The 19,930-nt window shown below is 37.0% G+C and overlaps 1 protein-coding gene across 4 annotated transcripts in view; it reads left to right on the forward strand.

Annotated features, from left to right (window-relative positions):
- ZBBX (zinc finger B-box domain containing) overlaps positions 1–19,930 on the forward strand; it is a 99,822-nt gene that overhangs the window by 26,095 nt on the left and 53,797 nt on the right. For all 4 annotated transcript variants that reach the window (XM_037046604.1, XM_037046606.1, XM_037046607.1 and 1 more), the window contains exon 7: positions 3,029–3,124. In XM_037046604.1, the coding sequence (XP_036902499.1) occupies positions 3,029–3,124 (96 nt within the window). The remainder of the gene's footprint in view (positions 1–3,028; positions 3,125–19,930) is intronic.

Below are 19,930 nucleotides of genomic sequence, written 5' to 3' on the forward strand. Positions count from 1 at the left end.
CCAGGTATATTGTCAGGAGACACTAATTTATATGTTTTGGGCACATTTTTTTATGTCCTGGTGCATTCACATATGTTGATGGTAAAAATAAAATATCAAACTTCTAATTCTTTTTTTAATGTTTTAAAGATGTTACAGTAACCTTAGACTGTTTCTACATGGCAAAAGTGAAATGGATATTCAAAAATTGCATATTAATTTGGCAAATGTGGATAATTTAATTAAACTCCAGTGATTTCTGAGGGCTTAGTATAACCGACTAGTCTAGCCTTGATGGAATTAAGATGTTCCATCTGAAACTGCTCCGTCCTTGCAGAAGAGTCTCCGGTGGAATGGAGTGCTTGTCTATGTACTTCGTATGTTCCTGCAAGTTGCACAAACTGCCTAAAAAGATTTTCCAGTTGGCGGTCATTTTAACCCAATTTAACTCCAAATTTGCTTGTATGACAAAATACATAAGCTCCTCTGCTGCCCCAGCTTTGATCTCCCAGTCTGCGGCCTCTGCTTGGCTGCTTCCATCAAAACTCTGCTGTCAACTGACACTCGGCTAAGAATCGTGTGTTGAAAGTGGCCTTCTGTCCTCTCATTGCATTGTAAAACCACTGCTGAGTGTTCATAAAAAATTCATTAAAATAGTAGCAGATAAGTAAAGTAAAAATTAAGCAGAATGTGTTTTGTAATATGCAGTATTATAAGGATATTGCCATATACATATGTGGAATTATGGTTTTTAATTAATTTTGGACTTGAAAAATGCTGCATTTAGATGTGTTCATCATCATTTTTTTAAGAGACTTCAGCTTTTGAAATAAGAGTTGAAAGGGTAAGACTAGTTCCCATTGTAGGGATAGTGTTTATTTTTCTTCCACTTAAATAAAAAATCCAGTGCTGTAGAGCTAATCACATTTGAACAAATATATATTTGGATTTATTTGATTTGATTTATTTTTTAGAGAGAGGGGAAAGGAAGGAGAAAGAGAGGGAGAGAAGCATCAATGTGTGATTGCCTCTCACATGGCCCACACTGGGGGGCTGGCCTGCAACCCAGGCCTGTGCCTGGACTAGGAATCAAACCTGTGTTCAATCTACTGAGCTACACCAGCCAGGGCTATATTTGCATTTTTGATAATGAAAAAAATATATTTGGATTTTGACAAATACCAGAATATGCAGCCATTGATATATTTATTTTATTGCAGATTTTTATTGTTTTAAAATAAATGATTAATGATAAAATTAATTATCAATAATTGATTTAATGATTAGTAATGTAGATTGTGGGTAAAAGCTTGAGCTTTGAGTCAGAATGTGAGGTTGGAACTCTAGCTCTATTGCCTGCACCAACTGACACATTTTTAACCATTATGTTCTTTTGTTACCTCATCTTGATAATGGTCATACAGTGACCTTTATCACTTTAGAGGGTTGTCGTGAAGAACAAATGAGATGAGATATGCAAAGCCCTTAGAGCAGTGAGTAAATGCTCATTAAACATTGTGAATATTGTTGTTTGATTCTAGCTTTCCTTTTTAGTTTCATTGCAGCAATATATAAATTTCTCACTCTTAACCTTTTGTAGTGTTGTCCTACTCATTTTGCATCTGATAAATCTGTCTACATTACTGTAGGTAACTATGCCATTATATGGGGACTCACACAATTTTTTAAAATTAATTGACAACATGTCTGTTGGATTTTTAACAAGACTTAGTCTGCTTTTCTATGTCTTGTACATTCTAATGCCTGGTTCCTCAGTGTGTGGTCTGCACCAGCTGCTGTGTGCTATCACCTGGAGGCTTGTTAGAACCCAGAGTCTCCAGTGGCGTTTCAGACCTCCTGAACCAGAGCCTACGTGACAATGTAATGTGCATGATTCACACGCACATTACATTTCGAGAAGCATCACTCTGTTGCACGTTTCAGTCCACCACTGGCCAGCACGAGGCAGAAGAGCTAGGTCAGCCTTTCCCCAGTCTGCTCCAAATGTTTTCTGCTTATGTGTCCCTGGTACTAGGGCGGAGGAAGGAAGGGAGAAGGGGGGTGGGCACCCTAAGAGCGGGGAATAAAGGAGGGTCAGAGGAAGTGTGAGCTCCTTGATGGAGACTTTCTGACACCATCTCTCCAAACCCTCATGCTTTCTTATTTGCACCAACAACAGTTCTTTACCCAGGCAAACTCAAGAAAAGAGGGATTTTAGCCATTTGCAGTTTTTTGTCATATTGTGAAGAGTATGGAAGTGGCTGTACAGCTGCGTGGTAGTAATTTCACATGCAGTAAAAATGTCATTGTCTTTTATATTCACTTCTGGTTTTGCTGGGTGCCATCATAAATACAAGGACATCACATTTTTCAATTTATCTCTAAATTTAAAAAATTGTATTTTTACACCATAAAGAATTTGGAAGATAAATATCATATTTTTTCCATAATCATTCACTGGTCATAAATGTTGCCGATATTTCTGATGAAGTTCTATTTGGTTTTTTAAAAATACTTTTCTTTGAGGAGTCTTCTAAAAATACTTGTATACCATATTTTGAGAATCGTCAGTGAAGGAGTTCACTGAAGTGTCCAGGGACTTTTGGGGACAGATAATATACATACCATTCGGAACTAACTGTGCCCGGTGAATCCACACCTAGAGAAGGAAGAGCAGAAACCAAAGCTGCGCTGACACAGAGATGGGGCTGTTTGGTTTCCACCACGTCAGAGCGTCTGACCTGATGCTGCCTGTTGTTTTGTGATTTATTCAGAAAATGTATATACATCCCTACATCCAGCACATGTATGAAACCTACATTCTAGCTATTATAGTTATTTTGATATGAGAGCAATTAGTTTATAAGTTCATTTTTCTCAGAGTTAAATCTTAATTGGAGCCAATAGTTATCTCAGATTCCTTGGACTTCTCAATTCCAATGACATCTAGGTATGTAATGGAGAAATAAAGATAATAGCAATAGCATCTTTACACAAACATTTTCTCAAAGTCATGTGATAAGATTGTATTTTTTTAATATCTTTTAAGGTATGTCTTGAATGTGGAGAAGATTATTGCTCAGGGTGCTTTGCTAAAATTCACCAGAAGGGGGCACTGAAGCTCCATAGAACAACTCTTTTGCAGGTATGACTTCAAAACCTTTAAGATGCTTTACTGGTAGTGTATTTATAGAATGTTTCAACACAAAGCCATTTAAAACATGCTTAATTATCTAGAATTTAGGATGATTTACATTGATTTCTAAAGTCGTGTTATGTACAGTCTTTACATGTACCTTAAAACTATTCTCCTGAACACTAATCTGGATTCTATTTCACTATTTAAACTGTGTTTTAATGTAGTTCCTGAAACACTTACTTGATTAGAATTTTTAGATTATGCGTTCTATCTGTGAACTTGACATTTAAAAATTAGGCAGTACTTTTATCTATTGTTTTAAGTGAACACATGCTTTAAGTATTATTTCTAATTTATAAATAGAAATCTCATGTTTGCTTTTTTTGTTTAGCTTTAAAAATGATTCTTTTATTTATCCTTGCCCATTATTATTTAAATAAGCTTATCTCTCAGGTTTCTATGTCTCCTCCTACATATTAGCAGCTTTTAGTCATCCTCATACAGTCATTGCTTCTTGAAATGCCTAAACTCAAACCATGTCAGAGAGTCTTAAAATTCTAATATTTAAGCAACAAATATGGTTAAATATAGATATGACATTGTACCATTTATATTTAATGATGCTTTGATGTCATTCATTTGACAGTCATTTATTCGACAAATATTCACTGAATGCCTTGAGGACACAGTGTCTGTGGGGGCAGTGACCGTGCACAGATGGCTGACACTGGGCTGAAAACCAAGGATCTTGTTTTGTTACACAAGGTCAAGGGCTTTCTTATCTTAGAGGTAAAAAGATGGAGGTGATTAGATCTATATTTAGAGAGATCACTGGTAGATTCCAGTCTTTACATGTTACTTGAATATCAATATTGGTAGCTCTAAAGACCCAAGTTGTGACAACCACAAACATAAAATATGCCTTTGTCATATCATTATTTATCGGAGTCTGTTACTTTCAAGTGGCTCCTCAATGTTTAGATCCTCCTGGCAGAAATGACAGAAGGAACAAGGGAAAAAAAACAAATGAAAGAAGCACAGTTACCTATTATTCTCCACCCTCAGGATGGTGCAATTGAATGGTCTCAAGAAATAGAAATTGATGCATACAGAATTGAGTGTGATTGTTAATGTAGTAATAGTATGGAATTTAACTAAAGACTTTTCACTTTAAGGGGAAAGGGTGTACTTACCCCACTGTGAGTTCACGTGAGGAATTTTCCACCCAGTAATTTATTCAGTACATTTTTGAGCTATCGCTCAGTGACTTTAGCTACTGTGCTGTCTGGTACAGGACACACAGAGAGGAAGAGACGGGGCTTTTCCCCTCAACTTTGGCATTTGACCTTCAAAATTTATCCACGGCTTAATTCTCTTCTCTCTCTCTCTCACACACACACACACACACACATACACACACACGATCAGGGAGAGGAAAGGGGAGAGAGAGAGAGAATATAAATTTCAACCTCTGTTAAATAATTATCTGCAAAGCAAAATTCATGAGGGGAACTAATATTTATCTTACTTTTTTCCTCCTTGTTTTCCTTATCCCTGTGAGTTCAGGTGCTTGGTGCTCTGTGCCTCGGCCTGATGACCGTTGTGCAGCAATTGGTGGGTGTCTCTGTGTAGCTCTTATAAACTAGTCATTAAGTGTTTTTCATTTTCCACTAGTTTGGTACCTATCAAAGTCACCTCAGGGAAGTATCAGGGAAGTATCAGGGAAGATTTTTAATTGACTGCTGAATTTATACCTGATCTGAGAAGTTAGGGTGCACATCTGATATCTGAATATTAATCATTACTATATAAATAGTAAACCTAATGGCTGCTGTGCTTTTTACATTCTTTACCTATGCTGACATTTCTGGTAATTATAAAGCATAGCAAAACTTGATTGTTGTAAATCATTTAAACCCACATCCTATAGCTCACTGACTCTGTACTAAGTCCACAGTCAATAAGGACCATTTTATTCTGGCATATCTTGTTTTACTTATGAGATGAATCACTGAAAAATTGAAGGCAAACTATTACCATTTCTATGTTGACTAACATTATAACTTCACAAGGCCTTTCTTCTGATTTGCAATTAATTTATACTTGGCAGTGAGTCTGACACCAGTGTATTTTTACCTCCTCCAAACTCTATTAAATAACTAATTATTTGCAAAATGAAGTGTAAGTGTACAAGAGTAATTACTAATGATGAAAATTCTAGTTCTATATTTAGGATGATTTTCAATGACAAAGTTTTAAAAAAAGTCATCTTCGTGTGTAAGCCTCATATTGATGAAAAATAAAGTCTTAGTATATCTGGCATTTTTATTTCCTTTTAACAAACCATCAAACAGAAGAGACAAGGTTAACCAGAGTTAATGGGAACTATGGGGGAAACAAACAAAAGACACTCATTCTGTTGTGAGGTGTGGCACGCACAAAGGGAGGGGGGATTAAGGAAATCATTAACCGATTTTGTTATGTATATTTTCTTAATTGGAATGGGGCTTTTCTTAAGTGGAAAGGAGAGACCTTGAAAAGTGGAGAGGTGAGTGAGAAGCAGTAATTGAGGCATTTATATTCAGCCTCTTACATTTTGATCTCCAGTGAAAGGTATGTCTACATAAATATAGCTGAAAGTGGCAACATGTACTTGTTTGAATGCACTTACAGGAAAGTGTCAGGAAGAACCTCAGTTATCATCAGAGTACAGTCTGTGCTGACTGACTCTGGTCGATTTGTTCTCCTTTAGTTGACAATGACCAGTACTAGCTTTGGGGCTCACATTGTCATTATTCTGTTACTATTTAGAATAATACAGACTTTTTATTTTATTTATTTATTTATTGAGGTATAATTTACGTATCAGTTTTCGCACACAATGATTTAACATTTGTATATTGCAAATGATCGCCACCATAAGTCTAGTTAACGTTTGTCACTGTACAGTTACAAGAATGTATTTTTCTTGCAATGAGGAATTTTAAGATCTACTCTTTCAGCAACTTTCAAACAGGCAATACAGTATTACAAACCACACTCACCATGCTGTACATTACATTTCCGTGGCTTACTTGTTTTGTAACTGGAAGTTTGTGCCTTTTGGTCTCCTTCACTCTTTTGCCCTCTCTGCACCCCTGCCTCTGGAAGGCACTCGCCAGTTCTCATAATACAGTCTTTTTGAGTCAGAGCTAGTCATTTTGGATAATATGCTGCCTTAATAGAATGATCTTATTGTGGCCCGTTTTAAATGCCGAGGCTGTGGTGTGCCCCCCTGATTCTTCTCTTTAGGGCTGAGATATTCCACTAGTTGCCTGGAGTGTTGCCTGTGGATGAACCAGAGCTGAGTCTCTCCCCAGGAATTACCTTTGCTCAAAGGGAGCCATGACTTCGTAGCTTAAACACCACCTGTGGAGGCAGCCCATTTCGCAGTCCAATTTCTGGTCGTTGGGAGAGTACACATTGCCAGCAGCTCCCTTACCTCAGTTGTTAACAACTATGACGGCCATCAAAGCTCCCCACCTTGGGAATGGCAGTTGCACGGAATTCAGCTGTCCTCTTTGCCTAGCTCTGCTTCCTTCCCCGCCCCACGGGTATTCACAGAGCAGCAAAAGTCAGGCAGACAAATCTTAGAATTCTTTTCTGGGGGAAACTGACCCATTATGATATGTGATTTTGAGTAAAATGATAGATAATCATTGCCCTAAATTTAGAGTAATTCAGTGCTGCAATTCTGAAGGACAATATATAACATTTTTTTCTTTACTTTCCAAATTCTGAACCAGGTGAGAAATAGATATTAGAGTCAAAAGGTAGACATCAAAATAATCAGTTTTACTATGGACAACGTCAGAATGGCTGGTTGTGGCATGAGTGGTGCACAGACAATTTCAACTTTCTGATAATTCTGTGAATTGAACTTTTTTTTCCAGCCTCTCTGTCACATCCTAGGCATTTCCCTTCAGCAGTGCAGGGCCTCCCAGTAAAACTCCTTAACAGACCCACATCTAGTTGGGAACCACCCCCCTTTGGTCGGGCAGCTCTTAGAGAACCTGGGAGGGGCAGGAGGCTCACTTTCTTCTCCCAAAGCTTAACCAATAAAGTAGAAATACAAGGATGGGGAGTAAATATTCTTTCAGAAGGGAATTATTATAATTGACATGATTTTAGAGTCTGGGTGTATGTATATCCTAAAACTGTATATATTCACTGTTCATATTACACTTAAAAATAAAGCATTGCACACACATAGACGCACCTGACTATTGCATATTTCACTTATTTCTTCAATGGGAATAATGCTTATTTCATATGCCACAAGTCTGGGTACTTTGCACTTTCTCTATCAAGGGGTTTTAAAAACTGTGCTGTTCTTGACTAGTCCCTCTTTTATATCTTCTGATGCCCTTTAAATTCTGTGAGGAGAGGGGCTGTGTCATGTTCATTGCAGTATTCTCAGGACTTAATATTTTATCTGGTACACACAAGTCAATTTGGGAACAAATGAAAATGGGAATGCATCCCTGATGATATGTTCCAGCTCCTGAAATACCTTGAAACTATATTTTAAGTAACAATGTTTGTTTTTCTCTGAATGTTGAAAATCAAAGATTGGATAATTGAAAGAATTCATGATATGCTAATGTGTTATGTTGGCGAAGGGTGCACAAAAGCCTTTGCTCTTTAATAGGAGAATTTGACATTTAGTTAATTTTCCAGCTCTTTCCCTGGGAAACAGATAAGGGTAGTAATGTCAACTGTGTTTCTAGACTTGTGAAAAACATGACTCCTGCTTAGCCAATGGCACCTAAATGGGAGAACTATAAATCCCAGGAGGGAGACACAGCTCCCTGAGGGTGGTGGGCTATACAGCTGGAGCACGTGCCATGGACAGTCCTGCAGACGGGGGTTAACTCCAACGGCAAACAAGGCTTCGAAGGGGGGCACGTCCCTCGGCTCCCTGGACTGTGCCTCTTCACGAACTGCTGCGAGAGTCCAACCCAGCGAGGTGCTGTCCAGTGGGCAAACCCTTGTTCCCGTTCCTTCTGAGCAGTGGATGCCAAGACCAGTTTGATGGCAGCCCTGTGTGTGTTGAGAGCTTAGTGAACCCAGGCAGACTCCTTGGTGGGCATCACAGTTAAGTCTTTAATTAACCAGCATGTCAAAAATCAGAAAGGTGGGGTACCAAAAAGGTAAATGAAGAACACAACCATAAGAATCATGGACTTGAATTTTTTAAAAAGAGCGTTCTTGAGATATAATTTACGTAGCATACAATTAATTCTTTTGAATTGTACAATCCAATGGATGGTGGTAGATTAGCACAATTAATTTCAGAACATTTTTATCACCTCGAAAAGAAACCCGTTTGCTACTGCTTTCATCCCTTCTATTTCTCTCCCTCAATTCCTTAGCAACCACCAAAATCTAGTTTCTGCTTATTCTGGACACTTAAAGATGGAATCATATAACATGTGGTTTTTGATGTCAGGCTTTTTTTTACTTAGTATATTTTCATGGTTCATCCATGTTTTGACATGTGTCAGTACCTTATTTTTATTCCATTGTTTGGTTATACCACATATGTTTATCCATTCATTGTTTGACGGACATTTGAGTCTCTTCCTTTTGGCTATGATGTATAATATTGCTATGAACGTTTGTGCACAGGGTTCTGTGTGGACCTACGTGTTTTTTCTCAGCTCTGTCTCTAGCAGTGGGCCACGTGGTAACTCTGTCATTAATTGTTTGAGGAACTGCCTGATGTTTTCTGAAGGGGCCGCTCCATTTTGCACCGCCATCAGCCGAGTGGGAAAGTTCTGATTTCTCCGCATCCTAGCCAACACTTGTTATCTATCCGTCTTTTTGCTTCTAGCACCTTAGTGGGCACAAAGGAATGTCTCATGGTAGTTTTTATTTGCATTTCTCCAATGACTAACGGTGTCAAACAGCTTATGGACTATTTGTATATCTTCCTTGAGAAAACGCTGACAAGGATTTTTGAGAACATCTAGGTATGGGACTGTTTGTTAGCCCGCACATCAGTGAAACTACATCTGTGGCGACGGCCTTTTAGGTGCCAGCACTAAAGAAAAGCTAGAGGAAAAGAGGACATTTGGAAGGAGCATGGGAAAGGGAGAAGAGGATTTCTGCTGGCATTAGTGGAGAGTTGGAGAACATGGTGGTCTAGGGAGCGTATTGTAGGAGCAAGTGGTCGATACAGCGCAGGAGGCAGATGAGGTGCAAGGGTCTAATGCAGACAGCCCGGATCAGCGTCGAGGGGAAAGGAGGGGTTTCTGTGATATCGGTGCTGCGGGTATCTTTAAGGTAGACTCGTATATATGCAAGCTCAGAAACTCCCAGGGTGGTTGTGTGGGTCAGATGAAATGACGACAAATATAAAAGCATTCTGCTCTTGGCAAGTGCTCGATACATTGGGTTTTATTAGTCAGTATACATCGTTCATAGACATTCAGTACAGTTCCCACACCATCTAAATTTAGAAACTAGAAAACAAAGTCATATTAATAATAATAAATCTAAAGTAATTATAAAATAATGACTTTTGGCTTCAGGGCTGTTTTCCAGAGTATTATAGCATTATATATTTTGGAATGCTTTTGAGAAAAACAGTGAAAAATACAGACTTTCTCTTTATCTAAATTGAGATGAACAGAATCTGAGTTTTGCAGGGGACCATACAGATCCCTAGTCTAAATCTTTAGTCAACCACCTTGATGCTGGATGTCTGAAGAGCCTTTGTGATTTCCATGTACCGCTTATGTTACCTTACAGTTTCATCATGGAGTCTGGCAAATTTTACAGTAGCTTTATTTACTTTAAGTCATGTTTATTGGACTTAATGGGATAAAATCATTTAATTGTGATACAACAGCACTGCTATCTATAAAATGAGATATGACAGATTGTTGATTGATTGTTAATGACTATTATTCTAATCTGACTAAAATCTCTCATTCAAAGCACTGCATATACAATAATTTGTTCCTCCTGGAACTCAAATATAAGTATTTGATGAAAATAGCTAACTCATCTGGATGCATTTTACATGTAATATGAGTTTGAAACAACAGTGAGTACTTGCTAAGATAATTAATATTGTGCATAATTATATGGCATCAAAACTGCAAATAGAAAGCAGATTGCAGGTGTGAATTTCCTGCATAGTTTTCGTGTTGCTATTCTGACTCACTTTTAGGATTGCTCTCTAAATAGAATTTTTAAATGTTCTGATACAATTTGAAAGGCATAATTACTTATACTGAGGTCACATTTTGTTATTTTTTGACACTAAGATATTAAAATTTTTGACAAATGTCACCTTTTGAGCTATTTTATGCTATTTTGCCTTGTTTTAAAATAGTTTAACTGCATTGTTTTATTTTACTGTTTTCCACATGTTAGCTTATGGTGGTACTAAATGAAGAGTCAGATTAGTTTCATTTGTTATGTATTGTCTGTTGAACAGCAAATGACAGTCATGTCAGTGGTGTGTGTCCAGGTCAGGGGACAGAACAATAACATAGATCTGAGATTAGTAAAACCTGTGGTTTCCATTAGACCTTCATAAGATGGTAAATCTGAGGGTCCATTTTGTTCGTTACTAAAAGCTCTATCTACTTAAGTGATACTGAAATAAGCAGTCAACTTCAGCCACATGAATTTCACACTTCCAGGATTTGATTCCTGTCTGGCTTGCACTAAGTAGTTTTTTATAGCACTGATATTTTTGGACTACCCATGCATATTTCATGTCTGTTTTTAGAAATGTGATGAGCAGAACTGGATCTAAAACATGATTCTGTTGTAAGTTCCCCTGTTACAGTTTTATTTTACTTTTTTAAAACACATTACACATGCGTATATAGTTTATTCTGTATATGTAGCTTTTGAATAGCTCGGTGAATTGATTAGATTTAAGTTCAGCGCAGGTGACCTCAGGGTTCAAAAGCAGTGACACACATGCACTTCTCAAATCAAGGCTGGAAGCAGCCAGTCTAGGGTTAACGTGGAGCTCCAAAGGGCTTGGGGACGCAGCTCCTTCTGTTTCTCTCGCTCTGGCTTGGGGAAAGGGTGCTGTGTGTCCGAGTCATCTCACGGTCTGAGATGTCCATGAAGCTTCAGTTGGCACCTGCTGCTGTTTTATTTCACCAAGTAAATATTCAGTTTGTGTCTGCTTTTTATTTATATGATGATTTTTACTCAAATTTGGTTTTGTTTTTTTTTAGTTTCTGGCACATGGAAATCCCTGTCCTGTGCTCCTCTACTTTTTGAGCTGGCTGGAACTTACCATTTTTCTTATTTTTTGATCCTTATGGTAGACATAACCTTCGGTTAAATGATTTACAGATATAGTTTTCTTTGCCTTTCATGGAAAATTCAGATTTGACTTTGTGGGAAAGCATAGAGAACCAAATTTATATTAAGATGATCTATAAGGATGGATTTATCAGAAAAGCAAAGGAGCAGTATGATCTAAGAATAGAAGATATATTTTAATAATGTAGAAAAACTGAAAGAGAAAGATATTTATTTTCATTCTTATTTAATGAATTAGGTTGTTTAACATTATGTATTGTATAAGTAAAGTATTTTCAAGTTGCAAACATATTTTTACTAAATGGAAAGTTAATGGTATCACTGCATCTTATCGTAGATCTATGGTAATTTGAGGAATATGTCTGCTTGGTGCAGTTAGGATTTCTTCCCTTCCACATAGTTTCCAGCTCAGAGAGATGTAGCCTGATGTGTTATTGATTTTAGTTAACGGGATCCTTGGACTGTCATTATGCAGTGTGTTCAATGCGATGTATAACTTGCAATATGCTGGCAAAATAATTTGTAGAGTTTTCTTCAAATAAATAGATCTTGAGCAAATATTTCATAATTTTTAATAAAAATTACTTTGCTGTTAAGTTGAAGCACAATTCTTTAGTGTACATGTGTTTCTACCCTAAAATGATACAAATTTGTACATGTACACTGAAGATATATGATTTCTGAAAAATGTCCCATTCTGGAAAGTCACCCTCTTAACTAACAGGGTTTAGGGAAAAATTAGGCTTAGGGGAGGGCCCCTCAATCCCTGTGGCACTTTGTAACTGGAGCCCTCACAAAAACAGTGAACCAGCCTGATTAAAAACCCTACCAGTGTAGGTGCCTTGAGGACTTGTGTTTCATTCTCCGTGGTGTGAATCCTGGTAGCATATCGCTTCTAACAGAGATCATTTTCCTCAGAATGCAAAATCTCAATCAAACTGCTGCTTCCTTTATAAATCAGTTGTTTAAAACCAAGGAGTGTCTTTATAGCCTCTTGGTCTGCATTCTTATTTTTCCCCAATCACTTAACGTAGTGGAACACAGGGTTGTTCAAACCATTCACCAGTCAGCACTCACACTAAGGGGACCCATTGCTGTATATTTTCAACTTTCTTCTTAAGGTCTTCATACATTGATGGCTTTAATTGTGAGACGGCTTGCCCCCATTGCCTCCAAACAGTAATGTGCTGGAGAAGAAAAACTTAAGAATCGATAGGACTCCACAGTTTTACTGATACCACATTTCGATTTGCCAGTTGCTTACGAAGCATTTCACAGCAAAGAAAACAGGGCAGACTGTGCTGGGGCGCATCTTCCTGATGTGTGAGGGGGAGTGCTTTTATTAAAAGGCAGGCCAAAACAAACAAACAAACAGATGGAATTATATATGTGAAATTTAAAAATTCCTTTTAGTGCACAGCTTGTTCTTCCTGAAATGATTTATTGTTTAAAACTATCTGAGTCCACCTGTATTCAACTCCAACAACCACTGCACCCAATGAATTCATAGTGTTTCTTCTGCTGTAACACTTTTTTTCTCTGTGTGGATGTTTACCCCACCTCTATCTTTTGACTTAGCATATACAAATGAAATAACAGAACTCTCCTGCAGAGATTGGTGTTCAGTTTCTCATGCAAGGCTGTGGTTGCAGTAAGTCTCTTTTAAACTGTTGTGATTGGAAGATCAATGAAAGTGAACACTGTGAGGAGAGACACTGCAGCGTTTTCTTTCTCACACTCAGGAAGTCATTTGGGTCCAAGTTAGGTGTGAGCTTCCCGGTCACATGAGGAGGCATGGTGATGTCCACATATGTGATCATCAGTGTTTGGTGCTGGATGGTCAGGGTTTGCAGTGGTGGTGGTAGGTGGAGCTCGGCAGCACTGACACCATCATAGAGTACATCACTTTTCTAACTAAACTAAAACTTTTACTCTTGGACCTAAACTTCTACAAGGTGCCATCCATCCCAAAATGCTATAAAATATCAACTCTCTTTACTTTGATTAATGATACATTGTCAGAGTGATGAATTCTTCCAGAGTGTAATTTGAAAGATAATATCATTCTGGGGAGAACATATAAAAAGTTCAGGTGAGAATTTTGTACTTCAACCAGATGAAATCCTACCATCACGCCATGTAGTGAAGGATGTGGGGGGAATCTGGAAACGCTGGCAGTAAATCACATTCTTTGGTTTTAGTTTAAACTTCTACTCTCTTCTACAGTGAGGTACATGATTTACTGTGGGCCCTGAAAACTGTTTTGGTTTGGTTTATAAACATTTTTTAGCATGTACAGAAGTTGCTCAGGTAATTTTAATCATTTTTAGTCCTCTCTGCTTTCTGTTGATATCTTTTAGTACTCTATATGTAAATTTCCATATTCAGGAGAAGGAAATGCTATTATCTTTGAGTCTTAAAATTGGAAAATATCTTTTTAATAGATATGACACAGTGTTATGATATTTAATGGGCACAGTTACCTATTTTAAGTATTTGATAACAATACCCTTCACATTCTTGTTCACTGGCTGCGTATTATTTAAAATGATAGTTTTTATATTGGCAAGTGAAAGATCATTTGTTTTGTGTTGCACATCTAGATGGGTCCTTCCAAGCAGAGACAGAAGGCCGCAGACACATGTGTCTGTCAAACGGTTCACAGCTGTTATTCCTGGAAAGTACTCTTTGTGCTGTGGAAGAAACGTGTAGTTTGGACTTTTCAATATGGCGGTGTTATGATTTATTTTCACTGTGTTTCTGTAATTTGTAAAATGTTGCTAATGTAAGGCTAGATCTCTGTTTTTCTCTATATAGGGAATGGTCTTGAGTATTTTGGGCAGGAACTCTTCTTCTTAAATTGTACCATCCTTCATATTTCAGAATTTGCTAAATCTGGTTATTACCCATTCAATGTTAGTAATGGTCTTTCATGATTATGAAAACCAAAAACACCTCCCTACATTGTCAAATCTTGCTGCCTAAATGGGAAGCACCGATCCTTGTATTTAGATCTCTTTACACTAGCTTGAGCAAATAAGAATTTTTCTTGTTGCCAAAGGCCTCACAGATGTAAGGGAGTAGGGATGACAGGGCTGAGTCACCGTAAGAACCAGGACTGGGAACTGAGAAGCTGTTTCAAGCTCAGGGAGACTCCTCCTTCACTTCCAGCTTTTTTTTCTGTGTATCTACTGTATTGCTTTCTTATCTTTGACAAATTATGAATGGACATAACAGGATCACTAAAAGACAGACCAAATGTCTCTTTCTTGATTCTAAATCTCAATTTTCATGAAATCAATCTGGATCAGATGCTCACTTCTTGTCCAAGGAACCTGGGCTCAGAGGGCAGACATTTTTAAAAGTAAATTTACAAATGTGTGTAAATTTACAAATAATTTTTAAAATATTTTTTATTTATTTCTTTTTACAGAGAGGGGAAGGGAAGGAGAGAGAGTGGGAGAGAAACATCAATGTGTGGTTGCCTCTCATGTGTCCCCCTACTGGGGACCTGGCCTGCAACCTAGGCATGTGCCCTGACTGGGAATCGAACCAGTGACCCTTTGCTTCACAGGCCTGTGCTCAATCCACTGAGCTACACCAGCCAGGGCACAAATCATTTTTAAGTATATAGTTCAGTATGTTCACATCATTGTGCAATTAATCTCCAGAATTTTATCTTGTAAAACTGAAATTTTATACCCATGAAATAACATTCTACTTTGTTTCTACCTATTTGACTACTCTTCATACCTAGTATAGGTGGAATCACATAGTATTTGTCCTTGGTGACTAGCTTATTTAGCATAATTTTCTAATGGTTTATTTACATTCTGAGATGTTAATTTTTTCTTAAGGCTAAATAATGTTTTATTGTACCTGTATACCATTCTGTTTATTCATCCATTGATGTCACTTGGGTTGCTACTACCTTTTGGCTATTGCAAATAATGCTGCTAGGATTATTGGGTGTGCAAATATCTCTGTGAAGTGCTGATTTCAATTGTTTTTAATATTGGATGAGCAAAAAGTTCATTTGTTTTTTTTTCTGTAAGATTGTTTCAGTAGCACTTAGTTGTCTTTAACTTCATTCAAAACAATTTTGTTTGGTTGTATTGTGACAGCTTTCATGCCAGCATGAATTAAAAAACTCATTAAAATTTGTCAGTTTTGTGTAGCCATTTTAATATTGAAGATGGAAGAAAATATGTAATGTTTTCAGAATATTATGCTATATTATTTCAAGAAATGTAAAAATGCAACTGAAACACAGAAAAACATTTGTGCAGTTTATGGAGAAGGTGCTGCGACTGATCAAACATGTCAACAGTGGTTTGCAAAGTTTCATTCTAGAGATTGATTGCTGGAGATGCTCCACAGTGTGGTAGATCAGTTGAAGTTGATAGCGATCAAATCGAGACATTAACTGAGAACAATCAGAACAGTCAATGTTATACCACATGGGAGATAGCTGACATATTCAAAACATCATATTCATATGATGTTAGTGTAGGATTTTTGTAGATGCTTCTATCAAAATACACAGGGACTTTGTATTCTTTGTTGTGATTATTTTCTGGTCTTATTAAAATGGTCATGTTGTTTTATTTTTGATTCTTATGGTTTATTATGCTAGTTGATTTTCAGATGTTCAATTAAGACTGCATTACCGGGATGTACTTTTACTCGGTCATGATGCATACTTTACGTGTTGGTGGGCTGGATTTGCTGATATTTGGTGAAGGGAATTTGCACCTACATTCATGTGGGTTATTGGATTGTAGTTTTATTTTTTGGCAGCGTGGTTATCTACTTTGCTATCAGGGTTGTATTAGCCTCATAAAATGAGTTTAGAACTATTTACTCTTTAATTTCTAAATGTATTTGTGTTGGACTAGTATAATTTCTTCCTTAAATATTGACTATAATTTACTCAGTGAAGCAGTGAAGCAGTCTGAGTTTGGGATTTTTTTATGGGAGAATTTGTAATTATTAACTCAAGCATTTACCTTCTATCTGATTTTCTATATTTAAGTCAATTTTGATCATTTCTTTCACTGAATGTTATACAAATGTTGGCATAAATATTTCCGATTTCTTTTTTTAAGGATTCCATTTATTTAGTTTTAGACAGAGGGGAAGGGTGGGAAGAAGGGAGGGAGAGAAACATCAGTGTGTGGTTGCCTCTTGCACAACCTCAACTGGGGACCTGGCCTGCAACCCAGGTGTGTGCCCTGACTCGGAATCGAAGCAGTGACCATTTGATTCACAGGCCCATGCTCGATCCACTGAGCCACACCAGCCGGGGCTCAATTTTTTTACAATCTGTTTAATTTCTATATATCTATACTGATGTTCTTATTTTCATTACTGACTTTGTTAACTTGTATGTACTCCTTTTTTTCTTGGTTAGTCTAGCTGAAGCTTTATAAATTTTCAACTCTCAACAAACCAAGTTTTAGTTTCATTGATTTTTAAATTTATTTCTTTTCTATTGCATTGATGCCATGCTTATTCTTGTTCTCTGATTTTCACCTATTTTGTACTTTTTTCTTTTATTTTTTTGTCTTTTTGAAGTGAAGCTTAGATTATTGATTTTAGACCTTTCTTCCTTTTAAAACAAGCACATAAAGCTATAGAGTTTACTCAAATCACTCCATTAACTGTATCTCATACCTTTTGATATGTTGTGTTTTTTAATTTTCAGTCACTTCAAGATATTTTCTAATTTTTCTTGTGATTTGTTTTTTATCTGTAGATTACTTAGAAGTGAATTGTTCAAACATTTTGTCACTCCCCAAAATTATTAGCTGTTGATTTTTTAATTTTTTTGTTTGTGGGGTCAACTTTGCCAGCAAGTCCCCCTGTCTGCCACGGATGAAAATGAAACTACCAAGAGATGATCTGCTTGGGGAGGAGACGTGGTCAATCCCTCAGAGGAGAAAGACCAAGAGCCCCTTCCTCAAGGGCTTTTATTAGGTTCAGAACACACAGGAGTACAGGTAAAGCTCATCAATCAATGTCAGGCAGCAAGGATCAAACAACAGATAACATTTCAAAGAAATCTGAGGGCTTAATCTGAGTCAGTGTCTGTCAGGTAAGGGGGTTGCAAAAACTATGGGAGACATACTCATTTCCTGCTTGGCCCCTTATCATATGAATGAAAACACTCTTAGCAATCAGGCTTCACAGGACTTTACGAATTCTTTCTTATGCCCGATCACCCTGGAACCCATTCTAGCAGGCAGAGGGCTGTACCGCCCTCCCTGTCATAGGTTTTTAGGCTTAAGTGGATTAGATCCAGAAAGCCCTTCTCCCAGACGGAAATGGGGACTCAGGTTATGTCAGAATAGCTGGGGAGTAAGGGTCCATCACCCCCTCTTTGCTGCAGCCCCCTGAGCCCTTCCTTCAGGGCCTCTTAAGTGATTGTGTCTGGCTTAGGTTGCTCCCCTGTCTGAGGGGTCTTACCTGTCATTGACTAACTGACCAAGCATTGGGGGCAGAAATGGATGAAGCAGAAGCAGCGCTGCTGCCAGGGAGATAAGCTTTGTCTCCTCAGTGGCTCACAGCTCCTGGTTGCTCACTCAGCCTTATCCATGGGGGGCGGTTACAGCTCCTGAAACCAGGCAGAGCAGTTCCCAACATTTGTTGAGGTCAGAGATCATGCTTTTTATTTCAATTCTCATGAATTTATTCCCACTTATTTTATGTGGAGCATACTGTATGTTCTATCATGAAGAATGTCTCATGCGAGCTTGAAAAGAATTTATGTTCTGATGTTGTGAGGCTGAAGATTCTTTAAGTGCTACTTAGGTCAAGTGACTTGAAGGAGCTGATCAAATTTTCTATATCCTTACTGATTTTCCTACTAGCTGTTTCATTAATTTTTAAGAAGGGGGTTTTGAAATTTCTAATTGTAATTTTTAAAGGACTTACTCGCTTTTTAGTTGTCTGTTGTTGCTTCATGTACTTTAGAGATCTGTTGTTAGTTGAATACATAATTGTTATATATTCCTGTTTTTTGACTGTTATGATTATCAAATATCCCTCTTTGTCGTATTATATCTTTTATTAACATACCACTGTAGCTCTTTTATGGTTATTAATTTTAGGATGTATATAATATATATTATTAATGAATATACTAATAAAACATGATCAATGTATACATTAATAAATTAATGATTTACATATTGATAAAGATATTTTATACTATAAAATTATATATATATTTTCATTATTTTACTTTTGACCTGTCTTTGAATGTAAAGTCAGTCTCATAAAAGGCACATATTTGGGTATTGCTTTTTTTTTCTGTCTCTTAATGAGAGTCTGACAATTTCTGCCTCTTAGTGAGAGTGTTTAGTGTTCTTATATTTAGTGTGACTATTGGTGTGTGGGGGTTTACATCTCTGTGTCACTATTTGATTTTCATATGTGTCCTTTGTTCCTTTATTTCTCCTCACTGCTTTCTTTTGTGTTCAACACATATCTTTATTGTTCCACTAAAATCCCCTTTTTAATGTGTTCATGCACGTGCATGTCCATGCAAATATATGCATATATTCACTCAGTGGTTGTTTTAGGTGTTACAATATACGCCTTATAACAATTTATATTAGCAGTGACTTACTGTGGTAAAATACTGCATAAAAGGCTTTATTTTAGTTCTATTTTTCTCCACTTCTTCGTGATATTGTTATATATATCAATGTTACAAAGCCACAGTAGTATTAATGTTATTGCTGTGTATAATTTTATGCCCTGGAATTAAATATTTTCTTTAAATATTTAAAGAAAATAAATATTTAATCATCTTTTATATTACCCATATATTAATGTTCCCACAGTTCTACCTTTCTTCTGGTGGATTTAATACCTTTCAGCTGTAAAACCTTTCTTTAGTATTCTTTTTAAGGCAGATCTGCTAGTAATGAATTATCTCTTACTTTGTCTACTTGGGAATGTCTTAATTTTTGCCTTTATTTTTGGAGAATGGTTTGCTGAATATACAATTATTTCTGGCAGTTTTTTCTTTTGGCACTTTCTATCATTCCACTGCTGTCTGTTCTTCATTGTTTTTAGATGCAGAACCAGGTGATATTCATATTGGTGCATGCTTACATATGAGTTAATTTTCCCTTGTTGCTTTCAAATTTTTTTGATTGTCTTTGGATTTCAGTAGTTTGTTTATAATATTTGGTATGGATCTTTTTATGTTTATTTTTTGTGGGCTTTGGTGAGTATCTTGGCTTTTTAAAGTAATTTCCATTTCTCAATCAGCCCTTCTATACTGCTTTGCAGGCAGATCCCATTACATGTTTGGCTGGTCTACGGCTCACCCCACCTGGCTCCAAAACCTCAGTCTGTCAGAGCTGTCGGTTTCCCCCCTTGTTTATAACCGAATTTTCTAGTTCATTGGAAATGCCATGGAAACTTCAAGATTCTGTCCTCTGCTGAAAGTCAAGCACA

The sequence above is a fragment of the Sturnira hondurensis genome, unplaced genomic scaffold (assembly GCF_014824575.4).
Source record: "Sturnira hondurensis isolate 20B ecotype Veracruz unplaced genomic scaffold, ASM1482457v3 Scaffold0005279, whole genome shotgun sequence".
In the NCBI taxonomy this organism is placed as follows: domain Eukaryota; kingdom Metazoa; phylum Chordata; class Mammalia; order Chiroptera; family Phyllostomidae; genus Sturnira; species Sturnira hondurensis.